The sequence below is a fragment of the Choloepus didactylus genome, chromosome 11 (assembly GCF_015220235.1).
Source record: "Choloepus didactylus isolate mChoDid1 chromosome 11, mChoDid1.pri, whole genome shotgun sequence".
Lineage (NCBI taxonomy): Eukaryota > Metazoa > Chordata > Mammalia > Pilosa > Megalonychidae > Choloepus > Choloepus didactylus.
In genome coordinates this window covers 70,651,577-70,678,022 of record NC_051317.1, presented here as the reverse complement: position 1 = coordinate 70,678,022, position 26,446 = coordinate 70,651,577, and the positions used below count along the sequence as shown (strand labels likewise).

General features: G+C 38.3%; 1 protein-coding gene across 4 annotated transcripts in view; it reads right to left on the bottom strand.

The window, feature by feature from the left end:
* GHR (growth hormone receptor) overlaps positions 1–26,446 on the bottom strand; it is a 304,400-nt gene that overhangs the window by 145,776 nt on the left and 132,178 nt on the right. For all 4 annotated transcript variants that reach the window (XM_037799544.1, XM_037799545.1, XM_037799543.1 and 1 more), the window contains exon 2: positions 15,873–15,953. In XM_037799544.1, coding sequence (XP_037655472.1) covers positions 15,873–15,942 — 70 coding nt within the window. In that variant the 5' untranslated portion in view covers positions 15,943–15,953. The remainder of the gene's footprint in view (positions 1–15,872; positions 15,954–26,446) is intronic.

Sequence of the window (26,446 nt, the reverse complement as noted above, 5' to 3'; positions counted from 1 at the left end):
TTCAGTGTATGGAATGTTCTATATTAATGCAACTTTAAATATGACAGATTGATTTCTCTGGTGGTAAAAAGTAGCTCTTGCGACTGATGAAATTTAATCTCACCAATTATATTAATTTCAGAAGCTGACTTTGCAGTTCTCATACTCTCCCATGCTTCTTTTAATAAACATTCATGGCTTTCTCTCAGTTCACTCTACCAGCCTTTAATTCTTGAGGCTATAGAGGGAGAAGTGATAGGAACCATTTGTTGAAAGCACTCAAATGTGATTGTGCATTCATGGGGATTTTTAAACTGATGTTTAAGTTGTTGCATTCCTCATAAACAAGCATGAGTGCCAGGATTTAAGGTCATCTCTCCAATCAAATGCAACTTATAATCATTAGTGCTACATTTGCTACAGCTAGCAACCCTTGTTTGGTTCAACCTATTGAGCCTTTGGAACATGGAATAAGTAAAATTGCTAGGGAGGTTTAAGGGGGAAAATACTACAGCTTTTAATGTAAATGTGGTATTCCATGAGACATACTAGCATTTAGGTGGAGTTTTCTTGATAGTACATACATTTAATGTAGCACACCCTGGAACAAAGTTTGGAAATTCTGGTACCTGAATCTCCTTGACACCATCTCCTTGACACGAGCAGGTAGTTACTTAGGCAGAATTATTTCTATATGAATACACAGTGTCAGATTTAGAGTTTAAACAAGTATTCATGATGCTCTGAAAGTTTCTTTTTGAGTCAACACTTTTCTGGTACAGACCTAAATGAAGTGTTCAAGGTCCACTTGAAGAATGTAATGTACTCAGGGCTGAGCTTGTGTTTAACCTGGTATTATTCTCTAGTGTATCTGATAATTGTTACTTTCCTTAGGAAAAGCAGGGTTGCAATTTTTATTGTTTTTGTTTGCTTGTTTGGTATCACTGGAGCAAATATAAAAAAGAGACAGGAGAAAATGACAAATATCTATGACAACTTCAATTCTTAAGTTGTTCATTCAGATTCAGTACTGCTTTAAGAGTAACCCTGAAAATCAACAATACCTTAAGTTGTGCTCAATTTAACTGTCAGCATCGACCATAAATACTTCTGGCATAGCATTACATGAAAGGACATTAACCACAGCTTCAGTTGTATGGTCCAAATGGTGTTCTATGGTTTGCTGCAGAGGCAGCCCTTCCTTTGTTAGGACTTCCACAACATTGTGCATATGTTATGAACAAGCATTCGTTGTGGCACTTCTCATTTGATTTCTCTTTTTCTTCTAACTTTTTTTGTTTACCTGGCAAACCTGAGCCTCTTAGGTTCAGAGATCACATCTCACTTATTTATATGTTTCCAGCACTAGGCTCAAAAAATTCTTAGATGAATGAATGGACAAATAAACCAGTGAAAAGATAAGAGGTGTACTGTAACTATATGTGTAAATATTTGCTCTGCTTTTAAAAGCACTTAAACATGCTTTATCTATTTGATCACCACAACAATCCTTGGCATTGCCACTTAATATGCATCCACCAGATCTAAACCACTGGTTCTCAATTGGTGATGATTTTGCTCCCCAGGGAACGTTTGGCAACGCCTAGAGACATTTTGGTTGTTATGACTGAGGCAGATGCTACTGGCATCTGGTAAGTAGAGGTCAGGAATGCTGCTATACATTCTACAATGCACAAGACGTCTCTCTGTCCCCTAAAAATTACCTGGCCTCAAATCTCAATAATGTCAGGGTTGAGAAACTCTCATCTAGATCCAGTTACTCTGAAAACTATCACAAACATGTTTTATGAACTACAGTAATATTTTTCTGAGTAAGTATATTCTATAAGAAATTACTCAGTGCCCCAAACAATCTGCTTCTTGCATTCAGTCATCTTCCTCAAAAACATACACACAAACTAACCAAAATGCATGGGAACAGTAAATTCATAGTTTGGTTCCTAATCTCTGATCCAGGATGAATGTTGAGTTTGCCAACCCTTTTCCTTTAGAAAAGGCAATTGGGCGTAGCTAGCATCTGAGTACTTTCATGAATTTCAAGAAGAATGAATTCATTGTCTGAGCTCTCTTAGAAAATTTACAAGTTCAGCTGTTACTTTATGATTAAAGCTCCCAGGAGGATAGCTGGAAAGACTAGGTGGATTTAAACATTAACTGTTAAAAAAGAAACTCCAGATTTAAAGTACCATCAAGTTAATTCCATCTTTTGCTTTTGAGAAAACAAACCATAGATCAGTGTGTGGGAGCAAGCAGGAAGTAATGGTACTGAACTGTCATATGGAGAACTACCATAGAGAAGAATCCAGAAGACCCTTTTGTTTTTCACAACCGGACATCTTTCTATAACTCACCAAATCTATTCCCTAACTTAGTGGGTGTAGTAGAGTAACACATTTTTTGGATTTTTTATAACTCAATCTCTGGGAGTAAATTACCTGCCCAAGAACAGCAATTCCCAGAATACAGAAATGCAAAGGCCAGGGAGGAGAAAGAACCTCAGGATTTGGAAGCATACAATGAAGGTCTACCTAACAGTGTCTGGCTTATTTTAAGGCAACAATTAATAACAATGTTTCCTTTAAAAATGAAAATTATAAATAAAATAAGTAATGGGGGAATAAGGGTGTTGGATGTTTTGGGTGTTCTTTTTTATTTTTATTTTTATTCTTATTTTAATTTCTTTGGGGGGGTAATGAAAATGTTCAAAAATTGATTGCAGTGATGAATGCAAAACTATATGATGATACTATGAACAACTGATTGTACATTTCAGATGATTGCATGGTATGTGAATATATCTCAATAAAATTGTATTTAAAAAAATAAATTAAAATAATGGGTAAAGGATTTGAGTAGACATTTCTCCAAAGAAGATATTCAAATGGCCAATAAGCATATGTAAAGATGTTCAATATCATTAGCCATTGAGAAAATGCAAATCAAAACCAAAATGAGCTACCACCTTACACTCACTAGAATGGCTAACATTAAAAAAAGAAAACAACAAGTGCTGACAAGGACAAAGAGAAATAGGAATGCTTATGCATTGTTGCTGAAAACATAAAATGGTGCAGCTGCTGTGGAAAACAGTTTTGTGATTCCTCGAAAAGTTAAATATAGAACCACCATGTGATGCGGGAATCCTGCTTCTAGAACTGAAAGCAGGGACACAAAGAGATATATTTGTTCCCAATATTCATAGAACTATTATTCATCACAGCCAAAAGGTGGAAGCAACCTAATTGTCCATCAATAGATGAATGGATAAACAAAATGTGGTATATACATATAATGGAATATTACTTAGCAAAAAAAAAATGAAGTTTTGACATATGCTATAACATGGATGAGCCTTGAATATTCTTTGTTGAGTGAAATAAGCCAGACACAAAAGGTTGAGTATTGTATGATTCCACTTACATGAAGTAACTAAAATATGAAAATTCATTGAGACAGAAAAGTAGAGAACAGGTTACTAGGGGCAAGGGGAGAGGGAGGAATGGGAAGTTAATGCACAATTGGTGCAGGGTCTCTGACTGCGGTGATGCAAAGTTTCCATAAAGGATGGTGGTGATGGTAGTAGAACATTGTGAATGTGATTCATGCCACTAAATTGTCTGCTTGGAAGTGGCTGAGATGGGAAATTTTATGTTATATATAAATTACCACAATTTTAAACAAAATAGAGGAAAATAAAGAAATAAAAGAAAACATAGTTTTGGAGTTGAAAAGGGCAGATTAGATTTTTCTCTTTGAAAAGTCTTATTAAGAGAAGTTAAAAGCTTTCATCCATAACCACAGAGCTAATTACTGGCAGAACTGGATCCATAATCCAGAGTTTTTGATTGGTTAATGTAGTTGGCATCACACCATTAGATAGGCTCACTAATGGCAAAGAAGACAGCCTGGGTTTGTTTTTAAATAAATTATTTTCTTCTGACAATTCATCCCTTTTTCCTAAAAGTACAGTACAGAAAGAAATTCCAGCTAATTGAAGACTCTTGTCATATAAGCTTGGTTTTGCTTTCACTGTATTTGTGTCATTAAATCCTATCAGAAAAATTGTATAAGAACAACGTTATACCTGACACAAGTCCTATATACAAAATAGGTAACTTTAATCCTACTAGGATGGGAAAAGCTTTGGGGAAGGAAGTATAGATTTAGAAACAGGCAAAAGTATATAGCATAATAGTTTGTGTGCATGTGGTATAATTTTATAGACTTATTAGTAGAGAGGGTAGATGTCTTTCTTTTACTCTGACAACCCCTGCATTTATGAAGAACCCATGAACCATACAGAAGAGAAAACCCAGAGTTGATTTCAAAAGACAGTCCTTGCTCTCCCTAGAACAATGGGAACCAGACCTTGTGGACAGTAGGGCTACATGGCACCAGACAGTGTTTTTCAGTGGCCCAACAGGTATCTTTCACCTAGTCTTTTTCAAAGGAGAAGAGGTAGCTACTCTCCCTACAGTATTTGGCTAGTGAATTAGCCTTAGAGAGAGATGCCCATTTGCTTTGAGGAAATTATCCACACCTCATCAGAAGTTTCTCTAAAATATCTATATTTATATCTATATATCTATTTATCTATATATAAAATAACAAGACCCAACATTAAAAGTCTAAGTACTATATTAAACTTAAGGAATTTAAAGCTTTGATGATTTACACAAGGAGTTCATGGACTCACCTCCTGTCTTTTTAATGTATTGTAACTATGATTCTTTAGCTAGACTAATAAAACCTGAAGAGCTTTCTTGTTCAAGGCTGGGGTGTTCTAGTTAGCTAAACCAAACACAACTTCCACAAATTGGTTTAAGTTCCTATAACATTAAGTACATAGTTAGTTAGAAACTATGAGGTACCTAGGACTTGTCATTTTTGTAAAAGTCCTTTTAAAGCAACCGAATTTATTTTAATTGTTTATCTATTACAACACAGCTATTTCTGGGCCAAAGTTTAATTTAGATTCATTAGAAATCAAAATCCAAGCTCTCCTGACTTTGCCTCTTGGGAAAACTGGGCACAGTTCTGACTGGTCAGAGTTCCAACCAAGCTCCTTAGCCAGGGACATGAGGTATATCTGAGCCTGACCCCCCCCCCCCCCGACTATCCCACTCCCACCTCTTGCCTGGTTTGTTCAACTTTATCAGGGATCAGACTGCTCCCACTGGGCTCCCTCTTTTGACATTCACTAACTATGTAAACTAGTTACTTAATTAGAGTTGCTGTCCTTACCTAAAACAGGGTAATAAAGGAATCTTCCTCTTAGCGTTGTTATACGGATTAGCCCAGGTTAATACATATAAAGTACTTAAAACTGGATCCAGAATATGGTTAGAACCCAAATGTTGCTAATATTATTGCAATGTATTGATTTTAATTCTCTCTCATCATAGCTTCACCTCTCCCAGTGACTGACCTGAGGAACCATGTCTCACTCCTCTTGGCATCACTACATGCAGTCCTATGTCTGCTTCATGGTGGATGTTCAATGAATGTTGAATTGAATTGACTTGCCCAGTATCACTCCTAGCCTCAAGGTCAACTCATTACACACCCACGTGCTGTCTTAATCAAATTTAATTTTATTAAAAGCACAAGAACTAGACCACTAAGTTTTCATCAGCCTATGCTCTGAACATTCATTGTTAAAAATATAAATATAGAGTAGGGTCCCATGATATAAAAGTTTATGGCATTACGTCTTAGCCCTATTGTTGAAATCAACTTAAACATTAAAATCCTCTTCAAGGAGGTTTTCTGTAGTCATTATTAAAGTTATCTTTAGCTTCCAAAACTTTCTTGTGCAAATGAATTGCTTCTTTTAGACAGATACTGTTATAAATCAAATTCTACATGTCTGTTTAGTTTGCATGTTCATTTAGGCCTCGGAGTTTGCCGTAACTCAACATGAGGTCAATAGTAGTTATCAGTTGTTGAATACTTATGTGTTTTACCTGTGTAATCTCAACAAAGTGCTTTGCTCTTCTTACCTTATTGAACGCTTTAAACAAGTTATTTTCTTCCCATTAAATAGATGAGAAAATGGGCTTGGAGAGTGGAAGAAACTACCAAAGCCACTGTAGCAGATGCCTTCAGTGCTTTGCTGATCTAGATGCCTTTACCATTTTTGTGCACACAGACACCCCATGTGCTTTCCCTCCTAACATCCAGTGCCTGTGTCTCCAAGTTGATGGCAGCCACCAGGCTTTACAAACTCGTAGATATACGGTAGTGCGGAGGAATTTACATCCCCCTGGGGTCATTCCTTAACTACCAACTGAGGACTGATTGGGAGAACTCAAAGCACTGTTTCTGGAGCTCCCCAATGGGACTCAGCCAGATAAGCACCCTCACCCACACACCCCACTGTAGGACAATACTTGATATTGCACTCTTGCTTTGTTTCTTACCTTCCCTGCCTTGTTTCCCTACACCCCTTTCTGTTTCTCCCTGCAACACTTTCTAACAATTTACTTTCATATAAATCCTATCTTAGCATCTAGCTTCTGGGGAACCCAACTGAAGAAAATCACACAGGTTGTAAATGGCATCACCGGGATTCAAACCCAGTTCTGACAAAGTCTGATTCAATGCACTGAAATGCTTCATCTAGGATTCTCTGATTCATGGCAGAGAAGAAGGAAACAGGAACCAGGCATGATAGTGGGGCAGAGACATCTTCTCACTTGTTCTCTACCTCAGCACCTCTATAGGTTCTCTAAGTACCAGCCACTCCTGGTGACTCACTGACTAGCCTGTCCTCCCAAGGAGCTCCTCCATGGGCTCTTTCTACCTTCTGATGGTCTAAGCCTCTGGCTGATTGCTGCTACCCCAGGGAAGTGGTAGCTAAGGGTGGGATCACAGTACTAGAGGTACCTAGTGAATAACCTCAGGCAAACCAAACTGAGCTTCTGTCAACCAAGTGCAGAGATCTCTTAGGTTATAGCAACCCACTTCCAAGCAACATGTCAGAGAAATCACCCCTCAAAATTCAACAGGGGATAGTTTCATTTTAGATACACCCCATGCTAATGAAGGTGCTTAATATTCTACTATTTTAGTCTTTCAGAGTCTTATATTTTTGCTTTAAATTGTTTTAGACCTAACAATGAGGTTTCTAGCAACTGTCCAATGGAAATAAGGCAAGACAGGTCACCTTTAGGGGTGACTACACTTTGCCTTTCATTCCCATAATGGCTATAGCACATTTATTTTACATGCAAATATTGCCTGGGTATGCACAGAGGTTAATCTATCCCCTTCTATTCCTCAGTAAGAGCCCCCCAGAAAGGCATTTTTAGTGATATCTGTGAAGAGGGGAGACAACTACTCAACAGTGCTTATGAAGCTCAGAGAAAGCAACCAGAAAGTGTGGTGCTGGCACAACTATCAAGGACAGCTGGGCATAGTCATAAACCAGTTTGAAAACCTAGCCAGGGCTGTCTGAGCATGGCACCTCAGGTACTTTCTTGGACTCTATGCCTAGCAAGCAGATCTGGCCAAACTATGCCCTAACATAGAGCAGGGTTCTTCTACTGACTCTCTTTCTTCCCTTTCCTTATTCCCATCCTCTCATCATAACACATCCTCTCACCATTATCTGCTTTAAGAAAAGTGTGGTGCCTCTTGCTCAGACCTCTGTCTGGTACACTAGAGGTGGATCAGTGGTAGGGTACAGAAAGAGAGAGGACATGTCCCAAATGTTAGGCAGACACACAATGGTCCTTTCCTAAAAAATGATCCCTATAGCAAGCCAGAGCTCCCCTCCCTCAACATGGCATGTTAAATGTCACCAATTCAGTCTCCATTAATGTAAATTTGTTAATACTTACACATAGAACAAGGCTATCAGGAAGTAAAAATATTCTAAACATTATTTCTCCCTCTACTAACTTGCAAGGTTTTGCTAAAAAAAAAAAAAAAAAAAAAAAGGACATACAAAATATCTTTTTTGCAAATTAAGAGGTCAAGAAATTAAGGATTTTGTCAATATAACTTTAAGAGTTTCATACTTCAAGATGGGCTCTCAATGAAAAATTGGAAATAGTTGATATTTAAAGGATGGGGCTGTGAAAATTGACCCAGCTGGCCATAAGACCCCTAATCAGGGTCTTTCATAATCTCAAGTTCAATGTCCAAAGGGACAGAGAAAACTTGGATTTGGGATCATTATATCTCTCTGTCTGTCAATATTTGAGGAGACTTAATCAGGTAGGAGGGACACAGATAAAGGTGGTACCAGGGGGATGGTTCTGGGTGACCGGTTCAATCACCAGTTCATGTTGGCTAGGAGCAGGTGCATGGGGTAGAGTTCAGTCACCTAGAAAGGTGTTGGCAAGACTTAGGAAGGGTTTCAGACTTCCAGGTATTAGCGTTTAGGGCAGAGTTCCAGTCCTGTTGGCACATGGAGTATACAACAGATAAATGAAATATTATTTGATCTACAGGGAAAGTCCACAAATCAGGGCTTAGGGAAGGGTACTAAGATTCTCAGGGCTTCTTGGAGGCTACTGATCCTGGGTTCTACAGTTGCATGGGTATTTCCAAGAACTTTCATTGGATGGGTTTGGGATCCTTTAGCTCCTACACTAGTCAGGACTGGAGATAAAGGGCATTAATGACAATTGTGGGGAAGGACAGGATTTAGACGATGATTCACTGATCCATTCAACAAATACAGGAAGATCTACTCTGTATGTCAGGATGTTAGAGGATGGGGATACAGGGATGAGCAAAACATTCTTCATGGAGCTTAAGGTCTAGTCAGTTTTAAATCCATAACACTACCAAGTATGCAGTGTTCATTTTGTCAATTTAAAAACAACTAATTGGTATATATTTTCAAACTCAATCCAGACTTGTTACATAGCTTGAAACACAGATGTCATTACAACTACATTTAAAAGAGGGAGACACAACAAATGACACCCCTTCCCCACCCATCCTCTGTGTCCTACCTCTTGGTGAGGGCTTCTATAACATCCTGAAACATTTCCTTCATGCTCAGGCCATGTACAACTGTGCCCTAATATCCACATTATTGCCTTGGAATTAATGGAATTAAGGCTCAAGGCCAGTAAGTTGTTACAGAAACAGATAGACATTCCTGGTAGATGTATCAGATAAAATGCTGTAGATTCATTTTGAATAGATTTGGGAAATACAGACAGAAGGAAACTCTGATTTGTGGCTGAGGCTAAAGAAGTGTCCCAGGCCTCAGGGCCTCTTTATCTAGTAATCACCAGACAGGGCACCATGGACCACTTCTTTGTACACTCAGTTGCATCAGATTTCTAAGTATGTTTATGTTATACATTGTTGCAGCATTTATACTGCCAGTAACAGATGAGGAGGAGGCTTTGCTTGGGGTTTCAACATGACAGGGTTGACAGCATCACTTATACACTCATGTTGCTGGAAAAGCCAAAATGGGACCACAGGGTCAGCTGCTTGTGAAAGACAAGAGTGGTCTTTGGGGCTGTGGCTGCTGGCAACTCTTGCCTGTTGACAAGTTTTAAGTGGCTTGGTACTATGGCATCGGGCTAGACCTCAAAAGACGACTTTGTTACAAAAAGACAAATATTGTATGATTCCACTGATGCGAAATGTTTAGAATATGCAAATTCACAGAGATATAAAGATCAGAGGTTCCCAGCAGCCAGAAGGAGGGGGAATGGAGAGTTATTGCTTAATGGGTACGGAGTTTCTGTTTGGGTTGATGAAAAAGTTTTGGTATTGGATGGTGGGGAGGCAGCATAATACTGGGAACGTCATTAATGCCTCTGAATTGCACACTTAAAAATGGGAAAATGGGATATTTTGTGTATTATATATATTTTTTTTCCATAAAATGCTACCTAAGGAGAAACAGAGTATAAAATTTCAATATGTGCAGAAAAGAAAAGAAAAAGCCTTAGTTGATGGCTCATAAATGCCTGAAATTCTTTTTTGAATAGGGTTTAAGGTAACGGTTCACTGAACCAGCCTTGGACAAAATAACCCACTGACTTAAATTCACAGTGAGGAGCAAACCACCTATGACAGGTTTTTCCTTAGAGAGAGATTTCCTAGGACAAAGGTGCTGGAGGGCTGAGAGGTGCTGGGCTCCTTGCTGAGGAGGATGAGCTCAGGCCAGGCCCCTCAAAGCCACGTGGAATTCTGTCAGCCCCTAGCCAGAGGCAGAAAAACCAGGTGAGTCCATCCAACAGGAGCTCTTGGCCAGCACTGCACTTCATCGTTCCTGACAATCCCATAACAGGAGCACCACTTTAGGCTACTGAAGCAAAATGATGTGGAGACATTTTGTATGCTAGCACTGACCCATGTCATGAAATATTTGGGGCCTAAAGTGGAGGACTAGAAATATAGTCAATCATTGGCTTCTGTGAATTTAACATTTAAGACTCTTGACTATTCCTGGGTGGTCTTAGTCATTTTATTTACTAAGTAACTGAGGCTCAAACCTAAGCACTCAGGCTACCAGTTGCTTTGCAGGGGTGAGTCACTTACCTACTGTGGAAGCCTAAACGACCCCCCAAATTCTGCCCAGTGCATGGCTTTGCTGCTCTCACAATAAAATATATTTTATTGCATTTCATAAGGTAAGTACATATTCTAGCAGAAATAAAATATTTGGGGTTTGTTAAGGTGTTGTGATACAGCCGTGGATGTCCAGAGACTACGATGGGGAGGGACTTCCAGGCCTTGGTCATCACTGCACAGTAGCCTCAGCTGTACCACGGCCACACTGCAGAAGTGAACAGACAGCCATGGGTACTGGGCCAGGCACAGGCAGGAGTTGTTCTAGGAAGTGGTTCAAAAGGCAAGGGCTTAGATACTCTGCTGTCATCCAGTCTCAGCATGTTTCCCCCCCAGCAGAGCTGCTCCGTTCCTTACAAGTGCCACTTCATTGCTAATAGGCTGAGATGTGTTCCAGGACTTCACTCTATTAAAAGTGACTCACTGCTGAGGTTGATAACATCATCAAAAATGTGGAAACTTAGAAAGGGATGGAATGAGAAAGCTCTGACAGTTTCTGAAATCAGAAACCCACCTGTAATTGGACTCTAAGTACTGGTGATTCTGTCTCCTCATCACCTCTCTGTCTGTGATCTTTTTTTTTTTTTTACCAACACTGTCACTGTAACAGTGACATCATCTCTTTCTCGACCAACTACAATCCTCCTCCTCTACATTCATCCCTCTCAAATTCATTTCATCCTATCACCAGCATTATTTTCAAAAGGAAAATCTAATAGTATTATTAACCTGCTTAAATACTTTTAATAACCTAATGAGACTCAGCACAATTAAATTTCATTTGTCTACTTGTTTGTCTTTCCTTCTAGACTATGAGCTTCTTAAGAGCAGGAAAAAAAGTTTAAAATTCTCATCCTTTAATCCATAAAAGTGCTGAATCAATAAATATTTGCTCAAAGACGGTTATGCGTCATTATCTGCAAAGGTCTGCTATGGCATCTTCCATCAGCACTGTCTAGCCAGGCAGATCCCTTGTGGCCCACTAGACTCCAGGGTCCAAATCCAGTGTCCTGATGCCAGGAAGACAAGCTGACATAGGGATGACCACGTGCATGGACTCAGGCCATGATACCAGAACAGAGGGTAAGAGTTCTTTCCTCTGGGTGATGGTAAAGATGGCAGCATTTCTAAAGCTCTGTTTCTTTTTTCCTCACTCTCAATGTGAATGGAAAGCTGTGAATTGGTCATTCTTGAAAAAGTTTAACAGGCATACCCTTGACTGTTTACCAACTGCAGCAGTGACTCTAATACTTGTATGATATGTATTCGCGTGTATCTTGGCAACCTCTCAGGGCTCTTTGGAGTTTCGACCATAATGGGAGGAGGGTTTATTTTAAAAAATTAAATGTTCCTTCCATTCTGCCATTATTTCCTATCTGTTAGAGATGAGAAGAGATGTGTCTATGTCTTTTCTTTCAAATAAGTGTTCTTCAAATAAGTTGGTTTTCAAAGGTTTATAAAACATTCAAAAATATACAGAACCCTTTATTTTGGGGATATTGGTTCCCTTAGGACATGATATCTCACTCCCAGTAGAAGTTTGTTAACTTGACTAATATAGAATTTTGCAGCACCTTTTGCAGAATTAATCTCTAGAGTGCTAATTATGTGTTTTTGCCTGCAAACCACAGCTAATAGGCAAAGCACATTATATAGCTATACATATACAATCATAATACAATTTATAATTATTATACATTAATATTATATATATTATATAAATAGTATACACACACACAAAATACTGTTCTGTCAAGAGCTTAGCACTGTTGCCTGGCCTATAACTTTAACAAGGACTATTACTTGCTGGATATAGCCTAAACTTCCTCTCCCCTCTTTCCCTCTCGAAATTCTGCCTCTTCCTTACGGCCCAACAACTCTTGTCTTCTCCATGAAGAATTTGCCCTTTTCTTGACCTTCTATAATTTGACTAAATCTACTAACCTAAAGTTATCTTCCAAAGGGAATACTTACAAATATAGTGCTCATGTGCTACATACTCTAGACACATTAACCTTAAGTGAGTGCTCAATAAATATTTGTTGTGTGTTAAATGCATCAACTAGAACCACAATTGCCTAGCAGTGCCCTATATGTAGAATAAACTCAGTAAATGAATGGAATGGTTTGTTCTCCATGTATACCTTACATCTGTGCACTTTTGCTTATCTTGTTCCTGTTTCATACTGGCTATTCCTGTAATAGCCTCCTGCTGTTCTCCACCTTTTAAAATCTTAAACTAAACTTCCAGTTCCCAGTAAAATAATGCCAACCTTCCTCATGAAGTTCTAACTTACCCATAGCCATACGTGACTCTCCCCTATTCATTATTCCTATAGGTTGTAGATCAAGCCACTATTCCAATAATTAATATATACTGCTACATGTATATACACACACACACAGTATATATATCTGCACACATATACTATATATATGTATATATTCTTTGCACGTGTGTGTGTGTGTGTGTGTGTGTGTATATATATATATAATCTCTTAACTCATGATAAATTCCTCAAAGGAAGAAGAATCATTGTATTTTTCATAGCCCTAAGTTCAAGCTTTACAAATAAAAAGTGCTTAAGAAATACCTATACATTGAATTTGTGGAATTAATTATTCCAGTCAACCTTGATTTATTCTATTTCAAAGCATCTTAACCATTTGTCTTCATCACACAACCGAGACCTTAAAGCTATACAGAATCTTGTTAATTTTTAGAAGTTCCTCACATCCTAAGTAGACTGATGCTTTCAAGGTAGGGACTTGCCTGCTCCCACCTTTAGCTATTGCTGAGATCAAAGAGCATGCTCACTGTGACCGACTGATATAGTCAAGATTTATGACCTAACTTACAACAGGTAGTCCTTGGAAGAATACTTAAAGCCATCAAATCTTTATGCAGATTTCTCATTAACATCACCACTCTAGGAGCAGCGGTTTTGATGCAATCAGTTGATGGTTTAAACCTGTGAGTCCTCTGAAACTAAGGCACCCTTATTTCAAAATAAGAAATTCTCCCTGAGGCTATGTAACCTTCCTTAAGGAGCAGACACAGAGCCTCACATAATGGATGCAAGACAGAGAGAGGACATGTAACACTTTAGCTAATGCAATGACAGCTCTGCTCAGTGTTCAGTTCTCATTAAATTTCCCATAGGGCCATTAGACTTAATTAAAAAAATCCCCTCAGGGCCAGTAAATTTCTAATTGTTCATCTGCTCAAGCAAGGAAAACTCTGCTCAAGGCTTCAAGTGGCAACCTTTCCCAGGCATATAGATCTGTCATCTTCCACCAGCTCTGAGGTAACTTTGATCTAGGTGACTCTTCCACATATCACTTATTTAACAATGCCCACATCTTTCACTAACCAAACTGAATTCAAATAAATGGCTTTTGAAACTACAGTAGTGTCTTGTTTTTTTTATTTTTAAATTCCTCACCCACCTTTTTAGTCTGCCTTATAAAATGGGCGAGAAAATAAAATGATCTGGTTACAATCCAGAACTGACATAAAAAGAAACACCCTGCTCATGAATATCATCTGAGATCAACTCATGTCATATGCCCACTTGGACTGGATCTATCAGAAAAGTAGCCAGAACCAGCAAATACAGACACTTGCACACATATGCATGTGTGTATATACATGTCCATCTACACTCCTTTTTAAATAAATATCATACCCCATCCTGAATAATCTACAGATCATTTTAAGGTAATATTCTGGAGTAGCCACATATTTCAAAGGAATTCTGAATAGTTTACTAAGAAAAAAAAATGAGGAGGAAAAATATTTTTCTTGATCAATTACTTACTATGTGTAGTATTAGTAGTATGGGCTGGCTGATTTGGATTTACTATGAATCATTGCATTTTTTAATGCTCTGCTCCCCCCAAACAAGCAAAGCAAACAAAACCTAATAAAATTCAAAACACAAAAGTAAACTTAAAAACTAGCTCATGGCATTTTTTTTTCTCTACTCCTCACAGAGCGGCTGAAAACGGTGTCCTTGCAGACTTCTCTGGATCTAAAACATAGCTTGAGCTCTAATCTCTCAGTTGGGAATACATTTTTAATTGCTTTTAAACATCTCCTTTACCATAATTTTAATCTCACAGGTTTTTTAAATTCCTCAAACCTCACCCAGTAGAAAGTCACCTTAATGAAGAAAGTAGAGATTAAACCACCGTAAGTTTGGAACAGCAGAGCATCTCAGCTGTAATTCTCTGGCTCAGAACCAGGGTGAAAAAGCTGCTGAAATGGAATCTGCAATTCTCTCTGTGTTTGACTTGCATGATGTTGACGTTATAACACCAGAGAGGTCCTAAAATATTTCAATCATGACTTCTTTTCTATAAATATTTTTAAATTGCTTTAAGAGATAAAGTAACATTTTATTCTTATTTTCTTAGTTATTCCGGTTGTCCTTAGCTGCAGCTCATTACTATGGAAATATTTTTGGATAGAAGGTCAGGGAGGACATCTTAAAGTGCTAACTCGGCTATTAAACAGTGTTTTTCAACACAGGTCTCCCAGTTGAGTAGGGGGAGTCTGCTACCCTTAAAGCAAGAGATGAACACAGTGTCGATGGAAATCCAGACAAGCACAACATCAAGTACCCACGGAGACCTTTTAGAAAGTTTTCCATTCCTTTATGAGCACATTTTTTTCTTCTGGGAAGAAGAATCCTTCTTCCCGTCCTCTTTCATTACTCTTTCTTGTTATACTTATTTCTGCTACGAGACTTGATATACTGAGACTTCTTTACCAGGAGAGAATATAAAAAAAGGAAAGAGAATTATAGGCATGGGCCAAGGAAGCTCATGATTTATGGCACATTATTCAACTATTTCAGGTGTCCTGTCCTTCAAACTTTGCCAAATGGTTATTGCCCAGAGGATGAGATGTGAAATTTATTTGAAATGAAATAGACTATGTTATCTTTGGTCACAGATGAACTAAGTGATCACTAGGTTAATAATCCCTCAGTACAATTTCAATTTCTCTCCCAGAGCATGAAGACCAAGTGACCCGGCTTGCCCTCAACATAAATGCCCTACGCACCATTGTAGCATTTCTTTCTCACGTGAAAACATCAATGCCAAAACCAATTTCTATTATTCCTCCTAAACCATTCACAGAATGTCCTCCTAGTTTATGGTTGAAAGCTAAGACAAGTTTCCAATTTGCTGCTACTTAAAAACTGCATCTTTTAATTAACCTATCCAAAACACTTGTGTTTAATAGACAAAGTTCAACGTTGTTTCAAAACATTGGGGGTAGGGTGGGTTGGGAACAAGCAAGTAGAACTTACCCTCACTTCCAGAGAAAGCATCACTTGAGCCTGCTAGTGCCAGGGTCAACAGCAGCTGCCAGAGATCCATACCTGTAGGACCTGCAATCACAAAATCAGTATGATGAAACCAAGCAATCAAAGCAGAATTATTATCATCATACACCATTTAAAGATTGGCTAAGTCATGAATGAATTGACATGTCAGTTCTAGAAGGAATCCTGGTAAGTCTTTTATTATCCCAGAATCTTATATTATCATAGTCTTTATGAGCACAAATATTAGGTTGTAATAAATTCTACTTCCTGTGGGTACTTGCCTTGGGAAACGACATGGATACTAGACATTTTCAAATCCTGGCTGATAGCCATAGAACCATCTCAAACAAACGACCCATGCATGCGCGCACACACACACTCACACACACACTGATACAACAGGGCCAGTTTTGTGTCAATTAATTTGACCTGGAAATAGAAAAACTTGTCAGCATATTACCAAGACTGGAGCCTTGAGCTTGAAAGGCCATAAAAGGAAAAACAAAACAATCCACTATAATAGTAAAATGTCATTCTGTTTCCCAGTGAAAAAAGAGTTCAATCAGCTCTCAAAACATTGTGCTAATGAGCCATCCTAACGAGGTTTACACAGAAGGAAATAGAAAGGAGAAGGTGAGAAGCAAAAGAAAACAAAACATCTGTGCTTCCTAGGTGGCCTCCGGAGGGCAGGCGGTGTTCTCATGGTTTTCTGGTTTTATGAGACTCCCGGAATATGGCCTCTGAAAGACTCAGAATGTGAACACCTCAAATACCAAGAGGAATCCGGTACAGACTTGCTAGCCATTTGGAATCCCAAGTGTGGCCACACCGTGAGTCCTTCCAGCTGATGACAAAGGGAATGTATAACATGTTTCAGGCAACATATCTTTACCTGGAAGAAATAAGCTTCTCTGGAAAAAAACAAACCAGGGAGTCCAAGACCAGAATCTCTAAAGAGACGAGTTTGGGCTCATTTAAAATGAACTCAGTAGATCACCCTTTGGAGAGTCCTTGTACATCTGACAACCAATGCCAACTATTTTAAAGCTTACATGCCATAGTGACATAAAATTACACTACTTTCAAATCACTCAGGCATACCTACTCATCACACTGAGCACCCACCAGGGTCACTACTGGCCTTGTTTTTACTATCATACGTACTTGAAAATAATGAAATAGTCCTTCTCACTATCCCTAATCAGACTGAAATAATGAGCAGGGATGTTTGTTTTTATGGGCCAAAAGGTGTGGTCTTCCAGCCATGGTTGTGTAATTTCTAAACAGGTATGAAATGAACTATATTTTCATTTCTAGGCAGTAGACAGTCCATCAATTTTTGTTCTTAAAAATTCTTATTTAAGAAAGCACATCTCTATGTGAACTAAATATCTTCATGCATCTGAATATCCATGTGTGTGTCCATGAGCCTTAGGAACTCTCATATGTCTCATGGATTCACCGAGAGGATGGAGTGGGATAGTGCCAAGGAATGCATATTGTCAACTGTGAGATCCCACACAAATGTGAGTTGCAGTTATGATGACATCTATGTGTTTAATTCCTAACCCGGAAGTCTCTGGGATAATGGCTTTGAATCATCTCATCTACTTAGCAAATGTGACCCACTGAGCATCTCTCCCTGTGTCCTTTATTCCTAGGTGAATCATAGCTTGAAGACTCCAGCAGAAATACATAAAATGTTAAGAAAAATACATAATAGGCTGAAAATATCAATCTGGTGGTAGCTGGGTATTTCACTTTAAATTCAATAACAATGTATTACTTTTTTTGAATGGGAAAATCATCCCCCAACACACTTAATAAGTATCAGACAAAGAAGTCTCCCCTGGCACATGTCATTTGATATTAGAGTATAACACTGAACCCCAATACCTTGGCAGCCTTTTTTCCTTCTCAACTGAGTAGAGAGATGAAAAGGATTGGATTTTTCAGGAGATTAATTTTTCTGGTTTGGAAGTCTTTAACCATTTCAAAGGGAACTGGCAAATGCCAGAAACAAGTGATACTTGCTTCAGATGAATAATAAATGACCCTCCCTGTTTCCAAGTTTCTGAAAACTGCTGCCTACAAATGAACTTTGCTTCTCCCAAATAAGAATCGTGTTACAACATCTTTTATAAGCCAAACCTAACTTCACAGAATACCTTCTGTCTCACAAAACAAACAAGCAAACAATCCAGAATCCCTCAAACAAAAGTAATCAGAAATCTGTTTGCACACTCCTGTAGTAGCTGAAAAGGAGATATTTAAAACTGCTGCTCTCCTAAATAAGAGATGGACACATTCATCACTGCCCCCAGGCATATTGCATAGGGACCTAACACTAAGTAGGGGTGTGAGCGGGTAGGAAGATAGAGATGTGGCTGGATTCAGTATGAGCTAATTGCATCACTGGAGACTAACTCTCCACTTTCACTGATGGTGGCTCAGGGGGAATTGGTAGCCCCCTTGTGAATTCTCTCTAGCTCCATCACAAGGCCCAGCTCAAGGGACATTCCCTTGGATTTGATTTTATGCTGCCCCATCAGCTTTGCAGAACTCCATGTGGCAGCTCATAGATGGCAGAATCCTTCTTTATCAGATTCTTGCTGAGATAAAATGTCCTGAGGAGAGGATAGGGCGTTGATACACGAAGTTAGGAAATTTAATGCAATCTACTGATGATGTGTCAGATATGAGCAGGAGAAAGTCACTTTATGCCTCCTGCCCCCAGCCATTTTTGCCCATTTGCCAAAACCTACCTTATTTATCTATTGACCCAGAGGTAGAAGAGTCCATCCAAAGTGCCTTTTAAAAAAGACTCCACTTAAAACTTAAGTAGAAGCAGGCACTGCTCAGAGGAATCTACCAAATGGTGCCTTAGCTTATTGTGTTAAATTTGCAATATTTTCCTATGGAAAAACCCTCTCTAAATTTCTTATGATTTTTATGCATTATTTGGTTATAGCCTCATGGTAATATTTTCAGCAAAAAATAATAATTAGGCTTCTATTATTGAGTAATGGAGCTTACACCAATTCCACCCTCAGAGCCTGAGGCATTTTGCCTTCTCCCACTTCCTCAAGAAAGAACCTGTTGGAAACCAATGTAATCCAGCTGGTATGAGTTTTAATTCTGTAGACAGCCCAGGAGAAGAGGTCTCCAAATTGCATAATTAGGCCTATGATATACTGACTTTTATTCCTTGGCTATAAAATAGTACATAAACACATGAGGGGGCATGGAAACTAAATATAGTATTTTTCCAGCATGTTATAACCAGCTTCAGACAAAGAAAGCAATTGGTTCAATTCTCTTTAATGTAAAATCAGCAATTGTTTGTTGAGCTACTAGTTCCTGATAGCATTGTGTAAGGCACTGTGGAGATGAATATGAAAGCAACCAAAACATGGTTCCTGCATTCAAGAAGAATTATGTAATACAGGCAAATAAAGCTGCTAAAAATGAAGTCCAGCTAAAAGTGGAAGGTTAGGGTAGCGACAAATCAGCTACTGAACTGAAGGAGTTAAAATTACAACTAAATGACACATAAGATTGTGCTAGGAAAGAAAAGACAAAGAGGTGGTGCGGGGAGCTTGTATACTGGATAAAAGCTCAGACAGTATGAATCTATGTGTTCAGGACAGTATTGTGAGGAAGCCAGTGAGGTAGAAAACAGGGTTCAGGATCATGGGGTAAAGGGGGATAAAATTGAGTGAACAAGGTGAAACAAGACTAAACAGCATTTTCAACTCATTCTCTATTAACAAGAAAGTCATGAGAGCTTTCATATGTAAATAACGTGCACAAAGTAGATTTTTTTCCTAGCATAAATCTATTCCTGGTGCCTTCTTAACATAATACCATTGAGAAGTGCTGGCAAGATTTGGTGATTGGATACAAGAGATTATAAAGAAAGATGTGGCTATCACAAATGAGTCTGAGTACATGGTGGATGAAAGACAGTGTGTGAGGACCCAGAGCCCAGGCCCTCTCCCCTCCATAATGAAACTGAGTTATTCCATGTAGCCGCCTACTTGACTGGAACAGACGTTAAAGGTCATCAGACCTCCCCGGGGGCAGGGGGGAGAATGTACAAATGGTGTCCTAAATAAAACATTAAAACTCCCCTCCCCTGATCACTGTTGATAGCAAATCTCCACACCCCTCTGTCACAAGACCCTGTTCTCACATCCTATGGAATGTCTTTCTCCTGATCCTTATAAACCACCCCCTGGCACCGCCCGCTCTTTGCAGAGGCTAGCTTCTATCTTTCCCAGCCAGCCACCACTGTGGAAACATCTTTCCTGCCTGTAAGCCCCATTAAACTCATGTCTAAACACTCCATGCCTGGAGTGTTCTTCTGTCTTGGGGCTGAGCTGAGTTGGAACACAGTTGTTATTGGCAGAAATTAGGAATTTTGGATCTGATTGTTTAAGGGGGAGGAGAAGGTCACACAATCTGTTTTAAACATGTGGTTGTTTAAGGTGATTGCAAGATTTCTGGAAATGTCTAGTGGGAAGTTAAGGTAGAGGGCCGAAGACTGAGAGAGGTCATTACTGGATTTGAGTGATATGTACACAGAGATGATGAGTACAAGGTGAATTAAAGGAGAAGACTGGTACTATTTTGTGAAGAATCCTCACACCATATTAAAAATATATTAAGCCAGACAGAGAATAATGTTGTCATATCTGATTTATAATTTGGCAAAAATTATAAAAATGAACCATCACCCAAGACCACCTATACCCTCTGATTTGTATCAAGAATTTAAAAGGAAAGTGGAAAAAGCATCCTTAAAAGTGTGATCTTAGCCTATTAATACATGGGAGAAATAAAATGATAGATTTAGAAGCTATACCAAAATAGCAGCTGTGTCATTCAGAAATAATAACAATTTCCCCCAATTTTTGTTTTACCAATCTAGCTATTGTAATATTGAATAAGCAAGAGCTGATTTAAAAATCCCAACAGAACCAGAATTGTTTATATTGCAAAACCAAGACTCCAGGTAAATAACCTAATAAATGTGTACTTTCTGATGCTGGTTTTGATTACTAATGAAATATTGCAAAACAGAAGCTAGTTCTTAGCTTTGCTGAGAACTCAGAACTGAAAAAGGAAAAGGTTAAACCAAAAGAATATTTGAAATGACCTATTCTACCTATTTGCACCAGACATTTATGGGAATAGTTTACATTTAGCATTCATGTTTATTATCCACTTTTTATGGTGGGGATCATTTGAAAATTGTTCAGATCCAAAATCCCTTAGGTCAATTCATTTCCTTCCTATTAGTGAGGAAGAAAAAGTTCACAGACATTTTTGGTACTCTCCTCAGGGACCCAGCAGGGAATATAGGATAGGAAAGTATTTTAAAAGTGTAAAGTAGAGGGAGGGAAATGGCCTTTGGGAGTGGTATATATATTGTAGGTCTCTGAACTTATTAAATGAACAAGTATGGACTTGTGCTGTCCAATAAGGCAGCCACAGTCACCTGTGGCTATTGAACACTTGCAATGAGGCTATGTGACTGAGGAATTAAATAAAATTTTAAATTTTATTTAATTTTAATTAATTAGATATTTAATTAAGTATTTAATTAATTATATATGTATATTTCGAACAGGTTGGGTATGTGAATCAACTTTCTCAACTTTACAGTTATACAATCCAAATATAGATCAAGCTTTTCCGATAAAAATTAAGCATCTAAATTGGGATGTACTATATGTGAAAAATGTACATGGCTTTTGAAGGCTTGGTACAAAAAAAGGAAGCAAAGTATCTCATTAATAATTTTCATGTTGACTACATTTGAAATCATATTTTGGATTGTTAGGTGAAATAAAATACATTGTTAAAGCTATTTTAACCTGTTTCTTTTCATTTATTTTTAAAAATATGACTAGTAAAAAATTTTAAATTACATATATGGCTTGCATTATGTTTCTATTTGACAGCATTCAGAGTTTACATGTTTGGGCTTGCATTTAAAAACACTGGACTTATTACATTGAGCATATTTGCTTTTGTAACAAAAATAGTGATAGTAAAATATTTTTTTATTCATATTGAAATATAAAATCATTATGGTTATGCTTTAAGAATTGTTCTAAATCCAGCATGATGGAGACAGATACTCACTGAAGACTTAGGTATGATTATGCTTGTAGAAAGGGTTCTTTTAGGATACCCAGTGTACATTTGTTTACCTTCAGATGCCCAAACATTCACATTATAGCTCTCTTTGAGTCACAGACCATGGTGTGCTGGCAAATGTTTAAAAACCAGCTGTCTAGGGAAAAAAAGGCCCTGATTTTTAGTGTTTGCCTATTTGTGTGGTATAAATATCTCCAGTAAGCTCTAGACTCAGCACAACACCAGCTGGTCTCTGTGTGAGGTAACAGGTACGAAGATGAAGTAATCTGCTGACATTGATACAAGAGGTGAGACAGCATTACAGAGTAAACCCTGGACATTTGATAACATGTGAACCATTGTCAGCAGACAACATGCAATTAATAATCCCTGATGTATTTTCCCACTTCTAAAGAAATTAATGTCAGCCTCTATCACAGATACTATACTTGGTCTTTACCTACAGACAGGGGTGAGCTCAGGAGTTAACAGCATAGGTTCTGGAGTCAGAGAAAGCTAGGCTCAAATCCTGGTTCAACCAGACCACAGTTTCCTCATCTCTAAAATGGGGATGACATGATTCCCCTTTTCATATGGAAATCAGGATGACTAAATGAAATGATATATTCAAAGAATTCTGCATGCCCTTGGCATGTATCCAGTAAGAATTGGTTGTTATAAGTATTAGTCTTTCTAAGGATAGTAACAAATAGACTATGCTTTAGAATGTTTCCATGGAGAAGACTGGGCTTGTAGCCTTCGTTTATATATCATGAGTTGGAAGTCGAGAAAGGTGGTAAGCAATCAGCAAACATGTTCTTGGGCAACCACAATGTGTAAGATTCCATTCATAAATCATGCACTTATTTCATATGAAGGTCCAGGGAAGGGAAAGGACTATCATAATAGAATGTGTGCATCTCCTAGGATAGAGCGAGAATGCCGCCTGTTTTCACTTAGGTGTAGGGCAATGGCACACCTTCTATAAGGACACCCATCTGTGGGGGAAACAATCTAGGGGCAGATTTTCCCCTAATCACTACCTCATGTACTGTACAAAAATTCTATGCTGTTGCTAGTGGGTCCAAATCATTTTCTTTGTGAATCACACATTTTCAGTAGTTGAAAAGTGGGCAGATGAATTCCAATGGTGAGTGGCTTGGCTTGAAGCCAGAACTCTTCCTGTGAGAACACAGAGAAGGCAGGTAAGTTACAGGAACCTGAGTTTTCACCTTCTCCTTTACAGAGGAGTGGAAGAACAGGGGCAGTTCAGTAGCCAAATGCTTGGTGCTGCTTGTTTCTTGGTATGCCTGGGTGTTCTGTTGGGGATGGTTTTCTCAGTGAATGGGGCATTCCATTTGAGTTCATTAGGACACACATGGCTCTTTGCAGCACCTTACAGAACAACTATTCCTGTGGATGGACTTCAAACTTGCCCATTTCATTCACTTGCTTCATTCACTGAATCACAGTGCAGGTGTGACTGTTACACGGAAGAGAAAATCAATTGCATAGGTGCTTATTTGAACAATATGTTCCTTTTCATTACTTTACATCATTGCTCCTACTCACATCATTTTTTCCAAAACAGAATTTGAAAAAGGAAACCTCTTATTGGTGCTCTTGCTTTCTCTCTCTTTTTCCATTGTGGCTCTTTTTTAAATCTAATTTTTATAACTATGATAGGCCATGGAGAATGTTCTTTAAACGAAGATGATGATGATGCTGGAGTTTCTTTCAGACTCTAAGATGGAAATTGCTCTGTTTCACCTAATTTAAGAGGAAATAAATAGGCTGTGGAAGATAAGATCTCATAGAATGAAGCCCCCAAAGACATTTGTTATCTCGATGGAATCATAATCTGTCAATGACTAGTGCAATAATTCATAGTGTACTAAATACTCTATATCTTGGAGAAATGCACAAGCCCTTGCATTCTACAGAGTCAATGCAACAAAAATGCAGATTTTCATAGAGGTAGTTACTAACATACCAAGATAACATTTAGAGCAAAAATTAGAAGAATCTTCTTTCCTTTAATCAAATACAACATGCAGTAGTTGTTCTTTTAAGGTAAACAAGTTGGGAAACTAAGAATGAGGCAATGTAATCCTGGGAAAAGTATTACTAGAGGAAGAGTCAGCAATCCTGTGTCCTAGTTCCAGCCAAACATTGCCTGACTTGGGTAGTCATTTAATCACCATGAGACTCAGTTCCCTAACTTGCACACCATTCCATGATTTTGTGGCAAGCCAAGTCCCACGTTGTATGATGCAATAACAGCTGCCATTCAATGAAGGCCACTCATGTCCTGAGGCTTCCGTGCTCCTTCCTCCTATTCTTTTAGGCTATAAGCAATCCAGGGGCAGTAACTGTGTCTCATTCACTATTGCATCCCCAACAACATGGGTCAGGCCCAAAACAAAATTTGAAAAAGGAAACCTCTTATTGGTGCTCTTGCTTTCTCTCTCTTTTTCCATTGTGGCTCTTTTTTAAATCTAATTTTTATAACTATGATAGGCCATGGAGTCTTGGGCCTGACCCATGGCAGATGCCCACAAAAAAATCTATCCAATGAAGAAGTATATGTTAGGTGCTTTATTGTTTAATGTAAACTTCACATAGATCCTGCAAAAGAGATCTTCATTTTACAAATGAGAATACAGAAGTTTAGAGGAGGTTAGAGAGGTTAAGTGAATTCCCCAAGATCACACAGACAGTATTTCTGGGTAGGATTGGAACTACGCTTGATGTTTCTAAAGTCTGTCTCTGTCTTCCCATGCTTCTTCTTAAATGCTAAACTAAGCCGACTAAACACACAATTAGGGTACCAGCAAAGAAAGAAAAACTAAAGAGAGCAAGGGGAGATAAAATTAAAATTTGGATTTGAATTATGGAATGGGACAGGCACCATAATATGTTCAGTGCTTAGAGCCTGTAAAGGACTGTAGTAATTCATAAACGCTGAGATCACAGTTTGTTTAACAAGTTGTATTGTTCAAGGGATATAAGGTTCATCTCCATGCCTTACAGCCTTCAGTAGCACCTGGTCTACTTCTGGGCACGTTACTTAAGAGCTATACGGTATGCTCTCTCCATAGCACAGGGGCCACCCCCTCTCCCTTCAAGCTTATATATATAAATAGAAAGAAGTCTATTTGGCCAGACTGACTGGCAGCCAGATAGACAGCAAACATAGGGAGATCAATGCCATGTCTCATCTTCAGGAAGTTTACATTGTACCACTCCACCACTCTTCAAGATCACAGGAGGTTTAAAACCTTGGACTTAGACCATTCAGAGTTAATAATAGCTTTAATAGAAAATGCTCTCTAGAACAGTGCTGTCCAACAGAAATATAAAGCAAATCACAATGCCAGCCACATACATAATTTTAAGTTTTCTAATACCCACATTTTAAAAAAGGAAAAAACAAATAGATAAAATTAATTTTAATAACATATCACATTTTATCTACTTTAACAATATATCCAAAATATTATCATTTCATCACGTAGATCATGTAATCAACATTAAAAGTGGTAATGGGATATTTTACACAATTTTTTTCATATTAAGTCTTTGAATCTGGTATGTATTTTATACTTAACAGCCATCTCAATTCAGTGTAGCACATTTTAAGGGCTCAATAGCTACGTGGAAAAACTACAGAGGGCTAAGGGCTACTGCATTGGACCATGCAGCTCTAGAACACTGAGAGATTTGTGGAGGTCCATGAGTCCATCTCTCTGGCAGTTAAGAATACATTTGTGTTTATTATTACTCAGAAGGCAGACCAAGTTGCTGAAAAGAGACTTTTAAGCAGTTATTGTGCAAGGTGTAACTGTTTCTTAAAGTCCAAGAAATACTCTTGCTACTGAAGCAAGAGGCAGGATGTTCCAGACCTTCTCAACATTCATTCTGCATATAATTACTGGACACTGAATTCTGCATACAATTAAACCGTAAATTTTTATTTGTGGCACAGAACTTAGGTTTCTAGTACCAGATCTGTCACTAGTTGTGGGACTCTGAATGAGTTACTTCTCACCCTGAGCCTTAGCTTCCTTACCTCCAAAATGAAACATCTGAGGCATATCCATGGTTCTTAGCTTTGGCTGTACGTTAGAATCACCTGGAGAACTTAAAAATCTCCTAGCTTTACCATAGATAAATCAGAATTTTGGGGAGTTGGGGAGGGAGCTGAATACTTGTACTTAAAAAATTTGTTTAATGCCCATTCTAATGTGCAGCCAAGATTAAGAATTACTGATCTGCTGCAAACCAAATCTACTATGATTTTATGTTTCTGATAATAGAGCTGATTTGCCCCAAGGCATCTTCCCCAGCTGAGTGGATGGAGAGAAAATAAGTATCAATCTCCCCCAGTCAACCAATCAATAAATATA